The following is a 9329-nucleotide window of genomic DNA, read 5'->3' on the forward strand; positions in this document are numbered from 1 at the left end:
AGTGAGGCAACAAAACAGGAAAGAGGATTTATTCATTTAGTACATAGGAAAAATGAAAAGGATTGCGCTAAAGTCTAAGTTTTTTTGTTTGTTTGTTTGTTTGTTTGTTTGTTTGTTTGTTTGTTATGCACTTGGTAAATGTGTCATTGTTAAAGTGCACAGGTGAAATTCAGACAGACAGCAGGTTTCATGTTACACAGCAGCAGCTCACCTCCAGCAGAGTTCCTGACCTAACGGCAACCAAGTTTAGTCGGTATTAGGCATCTGAACCACACTGCATGTCTACTGTGAAAAAAAAGATGACGAAGGGACGCATCTGTTTTTCTTCTGCAAACTGAACCGGATCCTTCGCCTTCTCTGGTTTCTGGCATTTAAGCTAGACTTCCCTGAGAGAAACTAATACAAGCTGAACTGAATTACAACAATCACAGGAAACAGGTACTGTATAAAGATAGTGCATGTTATTACAGAGCATGTATGTGCTGGTTGTTGTTCCAAGGTGAGGAAATTAACATTATGATTAGGTCAGGTTATCCAAAACAAATTTAAGCTACCTAATAAAACAAGGTGGACAGAACCTAAATAGTTGATTTTTAAAAATGATTTGAATTAGATAATAATTTGCATATTTAAATTAGATGTGTTATTTTGCTTATGAAGATGTCAGGGTAAGGGCAGGTAGTCCCTGTGAGCCAACAGCACAGATGGATCTGAGCACTCTCATTTATGTGAGTGAGAATAGGTCTGCATGACCTGCCTGGTCTTCTCAGACACATAGCTCAGGCTGTTTTTAAAAATAAAGCTGGAAATTAAGAAATGGATCCTCTTTAAAAGATAACTAACATTTTTTCGATCAGCCTGATGGGGAAATTTATTTCTTAACCAAAAGTTTTGACCAGCTCCTGTTAGATGATATGTTCTATCCAGGGCATTTTTTTTTTTTTTTTTTAGATCAGAAGTCATGCAGAAATGCAAATGGTGATTCTAAAGTCATAGTTGGGTTTACAAAATTCAGGGACTTCAAAGCCACAGTCACAACTTTGAGTCTAGGCTGCAGAGCAACTGGCAGATTTTGATATGATAGCCCCGACGTCCTGATGGAGACATGATGTTAGAAGTAGCTCTCTAATAACTGTCCAGCCACACTTAATTCTAAAAGTTATCACAAGAATTTTCCATTTAATGTGTGAAAATTCAATTCTCCAAAAGATGATTCTGTTCGTTTGGACGTAGCGTTTGTGGAAGAAATGTTTCTTCCACAAACGCTACGTCCAGAATCAACTTTTGGAGATCTAATTACCTGGATGATTGAGCATGCATCAAGATGCAAATTCAATTCAATTCAATTTTATTTATACAGTGCCAAATCACAACAACTGTCGCATTCAATGTGCTTTAAATTGTAAGGCAGACCCTACAATAATAAATCAAAAACCCAACAATCATATGACCCCCTATGAGTAAGCACTTTGGCAATAGTGAGAAGGAAAAACTCCCTTTTAACAGGAAGAAATGTCCAGCAGAACCAGGCTCAGGGAGGGGCAGGCATCTGCTGGGACCGGTTGGCCTAAGAGAAGGAAGACAGGATGAAAGACATGCTGTGGAAGAGAGACAGAGATTAATAACAAGTTTGATTCAGTGCAGAGGGGTCTATTAACACATAGTGAGCGAGAAAGGTGACTGGGGAAGAAATACTAATACTGATAGTGCATCATGGGAATCCCCCAGCAGCCTATACTTTTTGCAGCATAACTAAGGGAGGATTCAGGGTTACTTGATCCAGCCCTAACTATATGCTTTAGCAAAAAGGAAAGTTTTAAGCCTAATCTTAAAAGTAGAGATAGTGTCTGTCTCCTGAATCCAAACTGGAAGCTGGTTCCACAGAAGAGGGGCCTGAAAGTTGAAGGCTCTCCCTCCCATTCTACTTTTAAATACTCTCTAGGAAGAAAAACTAACCCAGCAGTCAGAAAGCAAAGTGCTCTAATGGAGTGATATGGTACTATAAGGTCATTAAGCAACAGTGCCTTGCTGTGAGGCAAGAAGGTCCTGAGTTCAATTCCACCATCAGGTTTGCTTGGATTCTCCCCTGAGTTTAACTAATTGTTGTGTGTTATCTGGCTTCATGGACAGATAAAGTTGAATATCATCTGCATAGCAGTGAAAATGTATACTATGTCTTCTAATGATACTGCCTAAGGGAAGCATGTATAATGTGAACAGAACTGGTCCTAGCACTGAACCCTGTGGAACTCCATAATTAACCTCAGTGTGTGAAGAGGACTCTCCATTTACATGCACAAACTGGAGTCTGTTAGATAGATATGATACAAACCACTGCAGTGCAGTACCTGTAATACCTACAGCATGTTCTAATCGCTCTACTAGGATATTATGGTTGACAGTATCGAATGCTGCACTGAGGTCTAGCAGGACAAGCACAGAGATGAGTCCACTGTCAGAGGCCATAAGAAGATCATTTGTAACCTTCACTAAAGCTGTTTCTGTGCTGTGATGAGCTCTGAAACCTGACTGAAACTCTTCAAATAAACCATTCCTCTGCAGATGATCTGTTAGCTGTTTGACAACTACTCTTTCAAGGATTTTTGATATGAAAGGAAGGTTGGAGATTGGCCTATAATTAGCTAAGACTGCTGGGTCTAGAGATGGCTTTGAATCATCTTCAACATGTGAAGATAAATTGAACAGGATGCAATGACAAAACCAGCAAGGTCACACATAAGGACACAAAAAGGAAATTACTAGCTTTCTGATTTTTGACAGCATAGAAAAGATAGTTTAGCCATATTTGGAAAGTGAAACAGACGTGATAACACCTCTCAAACGGTACCTCTGCAAATTATGTGCTGAAGAGGAAGCAAAATAGGACCCATAACAAAGCCTTGAGGCACACCACACAGTCAAAGTGAGTTGGTGAAAGTATTGTTAACCTGAAATCCAAAGATGGAGGATGATCCATCCAATCACAGCCAGAGTCAATGATGTCAATGTGAACCAAAATGGTCCAGAGTTTTAAGTACACAACTGAATTTAAACTGGACCTTTCTGGGGCATAAGGATCAAAATGGACAAAATAATGAACCAAATAAAATAATTTAGAAGACAAAATAAATAAAATGAAAGATGAACTGCAAAACAGCTGCTTCTTTCCATTCAGTAAACATCAGAAACTGGTGGTGATGTAAGAGTATTGGGGAATCATTACATGATTGTGCAGTGCTCCGTCAGCATGATTATAGAGTTCTGAACCTGATGGGGAGACAGAAAAGAAATCAAGATCAGTGTCACATGAAACCTCATAGAGGACCTAATTAAAAAGCTTTACAGCAGCTATTAAGACCACTTGTAAGTGATCCAGGGGTTTCTTGTTAAGCCACAGTGTTACATTCATTAAAAATTAAAATTCAAAGAGCTTATTTATGGTCCTTAGCTCAAAAGACATGAGCAAACTTAAGGGGAGGTGCTTTCTTATTCAGCTAGTCTGTGTCAGTACTTTCTGATCTTGCTATCCTCTCTGCGCTCCCATTCCGTGTCATCAAAGATGTAAACCCTTTAAATGGCTTGGAAAAATGTGCTTTCTATTCTTCTAAAATGATGCAGGAATTTTACATAACAGCTTGCCTCAGATCGCAGGAAACTGTAAGCCCGTTCGTACACATCCGGTTCTCTAAACAGATGACATGGAGTTATTTGAAATATTCATTTACATTTATCTTTCAGGTGCAGTCCAGGTCAGTCTGAGCATGCAGTCCTTGACCGAGGAGATCCACAATTTCTCTCGGACGCGGCTGAGGAAGCAGTGCACCCGTGTGACCTCACTGAGTGGCCGTCGCATTATCGAGACTTGGAAGGGTTCAACAATCACTGTGGTCGAAGACCCTGCTCCCCCTTCAGAGAAGATGCTGGGATATGTCCCTGACACTTCCTGGGACCTGCAGGTTGGCATTGTCAAGCCCTTCCTTCTACTGGGTGAGTAACCCAAACAAATAACGCTTGTCTGAATACCTGGAAATATTGAAGAGTATGACCACTGTCAACCACTAGGCTGTGATTTCATTTGGTTAAAACGGGTTCAGCATTTTACTGGCATTTTCCTCTGTTGGACAGCCAAGTGAAAAGCTGAGGTGAGTGGAAAACATGGTGATAGAGGAGGATGTGTTTGGAGGATATGGAAACAGACAGAGATTTTGTGTCTCTTTGGAAACATGTGATTATTCAGCTTGTGCCAAAAAGTGAGGAAATTAAAAAAACAAAACAATTTTAGATGAATCAACCATCAGTGACTCTACACACAGAGAGAGGTTTAGAGGACAGAAACAGCAGCTAATTTAAGCTGTTCCTATACAACTACACCTGAGTCATAAAGAGCTTCAGCCACATGAAAGACAAAAGTCTGGTAATGGATAATGTGGCCTCCGGCGAGCCCTGATTCAACATTGTAGAGCCAATTTTGGATTACAATAACAGACACCAAGAAAGACTAAATCCACATAGGAACTCCTGGAGACTGGAGCAACACAAAGGCCAAATAATTTGGAAAAAAAATACAAAGGTACTAGGGGGAAGTGCTCCCCTTTTAGAGGCTTTGCTTTGACTGAAAATTACAATGTATAAATACAAATATCCTCAATACTTATTATTAGTTTTTAGCACTTGCAGAACAAACACCTAGATATGAATTTAGGAAGTACAAAAAAATAAGCAGATGAGCCCATCTCCTCTCCCTGTGTCTCCCTGTCCTGTCCTGGATGTCCCCTTCAGCCCAGCAGTGCCGATAACCACTGAGCTCGTAACATGAGCCCCTACATGCGAGGGACGGGAGGAGACGTGACCCCGGAGCTCACTGATTTAGTGGGAGACCATTGATGACCCCATGACCTGCAGTAGATGCTGGGGCATACACACAGCAGGTTTTTCATTCGGCACCCTGGAGAGAGTCAAACCACACACTAACTAGTTTTATGTATGTGTGTGTGCAGGTTCTCAGGATGCTGCACATGACTTTGGCACGCTGAGAAAACACAAGGTGAGCTTCTTTTCCTACAAGCAAGGAGTTCGTTTCAGTCACTACTATCAAAGCAAAATTATGTTTCTGTTCCTGTTTCTCTGACTGTGTAGTCATAGGTAAGCTTCATTTTATGAATATCAGTATTGTGATAGTGAAACATTATCCTCCTCAGGTGTCTCACATCCTGAATGTGGCCTTTGGGGTGGAGAATGTCTTCCCGGACCTGTTCATCTATAAGACTGTCAGTATTCTGGATCACCCCGACACCGATCTCCTCCCTCACCTCCAGGAATGCTGTGACTTCATCCAGCAGGCTCAGACTGAGGTGACATAATTTCTTATGCATGTGTTTATTATTAATGTTAATGTTAAGTTACATGTGGATTTATCTAAAGGATAAATCCATAAATAAATGTATCTATATAAAAGGTGAATTAAAACTAGTATTAAGAGGTGATTAGTAATATTGATTACATTTATTTCTACTCTGAAATTTATTTCTCCTATAATTTCTCCCAGCTGGGTCACACATTGGCCTTAACACTCATATGACTGGGTAGCGTTAGCAAGATTTAAGATTGCATGGGCCCCATGGGAGTTTCTGTTTTTTAAGGGGGCTGCAGCTCTCTTGACTTTGGGAATGGCTGCTATAGACATTAGTATGATAAACATAAATGCTAAAGGACATAACTAACATGTGATCTCATTGCTAACTACATGCTGTCTGTCTGTGGCTTTTACACTGCATGTTTTGAAAACTATTACAGATAAATTTTAAAAAGAAATATTGACGAATAGGCATGGTCTACATAATAAATGAATATTTATATTAATTGTCTATTAAGCAATATTAACAGCAGAGCTGGGTACTTTTGCCGAATGAAGTACTTAGCAAACTAACTAGCTTATGGCAACAAGCAGTCAGATGTAAGGGTTTTAAACTGAGGGATGCATTAACATGCTACAAATGTTTCAACACTTCTTCCTCTCCTTGTCACCTCGTTGTGTTTCCTCTCCTTGTCGCCTCATCCTTGGTTTTAAATAATAGATGGTTAGTTTTGGTCATGTTTTATTCAACTGCTCTCAGATCAGATCTCAGTGTCATACAAGCTTTTAGCAGCGAAGCTCACGACTCACCTTAACATGACACCCCACACACACACTCACACATACACACACATAGAGTCATTACAAAGTCATTAGAGGTGTTTGATTACAGGAAGTCTATGTGTGTGTGCGCGTGTCTGTGTGTATGCGTATCCTCATAATGATATGTTTCTGTGTGTGGTAATTCCAGCTCTGATAATCAAACTGATGCTTTTACTTTGAAATGCAGACTCAAATTACTCGGTGGGCCATCTGGCTGGTAATGACGCTCGATTATGGACGCTGTCATGACGACAGCAACAGCCACAAAGGCATCATGTGACGGGGTTCATGACTGCAGGACAAATATATAAATTAATGTAACTTAATTGATACCAACTTTACTTTAGAGTTTGCATTATGACCTTTATTTTCTGAGAAATTCCTTTTCAAAATTATCTCAAATTCATCATCTATGATGATCCCAAACCCCAACCCGGAGAAAGAAAATATTTTTTTTGCATGCCAGAGTGAGTACTTTCTTTCTCCCCTGATTGCTAATAATTTGGAGACAATATAAAATATCACATATTCTGATGATTTATATTAGAATAATAATCCACATAACGCACCACTGGGTCATCAAATCAGACTTTAATGACTGTTTTTGTAATTTTTGTACCTGTTTAGAAATCTTTGTTCAAATTTGGTTGATAAAGAGGTCAGCTTTTTACAACATTGTTGAATGTGTAAAAAAACTGAAATAATCTTAATGGAGAACTGCAACTTTTTCTCCATAGCTCTTATTGTTTCTCTGCACGTTGGTCAAATCAGCTGATTTGACCAGTGAGTGCTCAGCCTGGTAACTGAGACACAGCTTATGGTGTACACCTTTCACGCGAAGGAAGATACAGACTGCAAAAGAGAAGCTAATGTGCATCCACAGACACAAACAAACAAACAAGCCTATTAACTAAAGCGCTCGTTGGAGCGTGAAGATCAGCCTGGACATCCTGACGTCAAAGCAAAGGCTCTGATCCGCTGTTTTGAATGTGGTCAATCAGGAAAAGTCAAAATTAAATATTATTAAAAACAACAACAACAACAAAACAGCGAAAGAACAGGCAGAGAGAGATTTTTAATTAGAATTATATTCTGTCAGTGAATATAATTTAATATTAATTTTCTTGTCTCTAATGCAAAGAATAAGGTGCCAAGATTAAGTTCTTTCTTTCAAATGAGTACGTTAAAAAAAACAACAGTGACATAAAATTTAAATTCTGTTCGTTAAAGTTAATGACAGAAAAAATATCTCACTTGAGTTTACAGCATGTTACATTAAATACTTCAAGAACATGAGATCATGAAACAAGACGGGGGTCTGTGGTAATGAAACTGTTATCATGGCCCTTTTTGTTGCCACCATGTCCAAGTTTACAATACAAAAGCTTTTAGAAGAAGTTATAAGGAGAAAACTGACCAGGGATCTGTCTGTGAACATGATTCATTGGTGTTTTTAAGTGCAACAGACAAACAAACATACAAACTAAGGATTAAGGGAAAAATCAGACACTGGGTTGCACTACAGGCATTATTAGTGTTGGGGCAATGGCCCAAACAAAGCCTATTTCTCCTACTGCTACTAGAAAGTGCTCAACTCAGGTGTGTCTTCACTTCCAAAGGTAAAAGCATTACAGCATAAGACAATTTTACACCGGTTTAATTTTTTTAGACCTCAAGCTTGATCTTGTCCTGATTGAGCGATTTGGGACCCCTCCTGGACCACTCCTGTGTGACTTTTTTCAAGCATGTTCCACCAGGAGCAGGGCCTGGGGTAAACCCAGAAGATGTTGGAGAGATTACATCTATCGGCTGGCTTGGTAACACCTCGCTGGCCTTAATAAGCTGAAGAAAATGAAAGGACGAATGTAATATTGATCTTTTATAAATAGTCTATAATGTTCTTTGTGGTAGGGGCAAAGAACCAACAACACCACAAAGTTGAAAGAGGAACACACAATAAAGATTGTTTCACTGTCCCAAGTGAAAGTAGACAGCAACAACATGTGGATGTTGGCCTGTAAAGGTCTGTCTGTTACCTAGGGATTATTCACAATTAGATACTAATCAAGTAGTTTTTAGAAGCTAAACTTAACCAAGCTGTGGGCAAAGATGAAAGAGTGTCAAACAGGAGCTGTGCCTTCATCACCCCACATGCCTATGGAGGAGGACTGTTACGAAATAAGAAACGCACAACATGACCTTATTAGGATATTTTGCCCCAAGTGGCAACGAATGGAATATTGATCTTTTATAAATGATGTGGTTTTAATATTATTATTTTTGTGCGTATCTCCATTAGAAAGGCGTGGTGTTGGTCCACTGCAACGCTGGGGTGTCACGTGCACCCGCTGTGGTCACTGGCTACCTGATGTCATGCGATGGCCAGTCTTTTGATGCTGCCCTCTCATTGGTCAAATCAGCTCGGCCCACCTCCTCACCAAACCCCGGCTTCCTGGAACAACTGCGGAATTACAAAACACCAGCAATGAATGGGTCCTGAAGTACAAAGACAAAATGTTACTTTAATTACAATACTTTAGTATAAAAATATATTTGGGATAATTACAATGTATGGTCTGTTTTTTTTTAAGGAGAAGAGGGGTGGCTTATACAGAGGTACCATCCAATTACACTTATAAACTCATTATTCATCAAAATTTCCAGCATGTTTTCTCTCTTTCCTCTTCATTGAGGCATGATTTACGTCTTTGTGTTTTATTTTTGAGGGCGATGTCTTTGTGCTTGAATGCTGTCATTTAGATTTGTAGCTCTGGGGGAAATTTATTTTGACCCATCCTTATTGTTTCGGAGTGGTGGGCAGCCACAAACTCCAGAGTGTTATTTCTAACCAGAATTGAAAATAAATAAATAAGTGAATACAGATGTCAATGACTGAAACAGAAATGCTTGTTGTAACTTTTTTGCAGTTATGGCTTTGAATATGGAAGCAACAATAACAATTTTTTTTGTCATACCTGTAGAAAACAAAACTGAACTAGAGAATACAGGAAACTAAACCAATTAACAGAGCACACAGCTGGGTACGAGGGAGATTGCAGACATAAATACACACAAGGGCAAACGAGGGAACAAACCACAGGAGGGAACACAACTGAACGTGATCTAACTAACGAGACAGGGAAACGAAACTGAA

The 9329-nt window shown here is 39.4% G+C and overlaps 1 protein-coding gene across 2 annotated transcripts; it reads left to right on the forward strand.

Moving 5' to 3' along the window:
* The first annotated feature begins 389 nt into the window (after nt 1-389).
* LOC102207512 (dual specificity protein phosphatase 19-like) lies at nt 390-8727 on the forward strand. Of its 2 annotated transcripts, none has more exons than XM_005755486.1 (5): nt 390-438; nt 3739-3987; nt 4998-5044; nt 5199-5351; nt 8475-8727. In XM_005755486.1, exons 2-5 carry the CDS (start codon nt 3762-3764, stop codon nt 8673-8675), a joined length of 627 nt encoding a protein of 208 aa, XP_005755543.1. In that variant the 5' UTR covers nt 390-438; nt 3739-3761; the 3' UTR covers nt 8676-8727. The 2 variants fall into 2 exon arrangements, with proteins under 2 accessions (XP_005755543.1, XP_005755542.1); XM_005755485.1 differs by lacking the exon at nt 390-438 and adding an exon at nt 3542-3657.
* Nucleotides 8728-9329: the final 602 nt, after the last annotated feature.

Source organism: Pundamilia nyererei, unplaced genomic scaffold (genome assembly GCF_000239375.1).
Source record: "Pundamilia nyererei isolate P.nyererei 1_Seehausen unplaced genomic scaffold, PunNye1.0 scaffold01648, whole genome shotgun sequence".
Lineage (NCBI taxonomy): Eukaryota > Metazoa > Chordata > Actinopteri > Cichliformes > Cichlidae > Pundamilia > Pundamilia nyererei.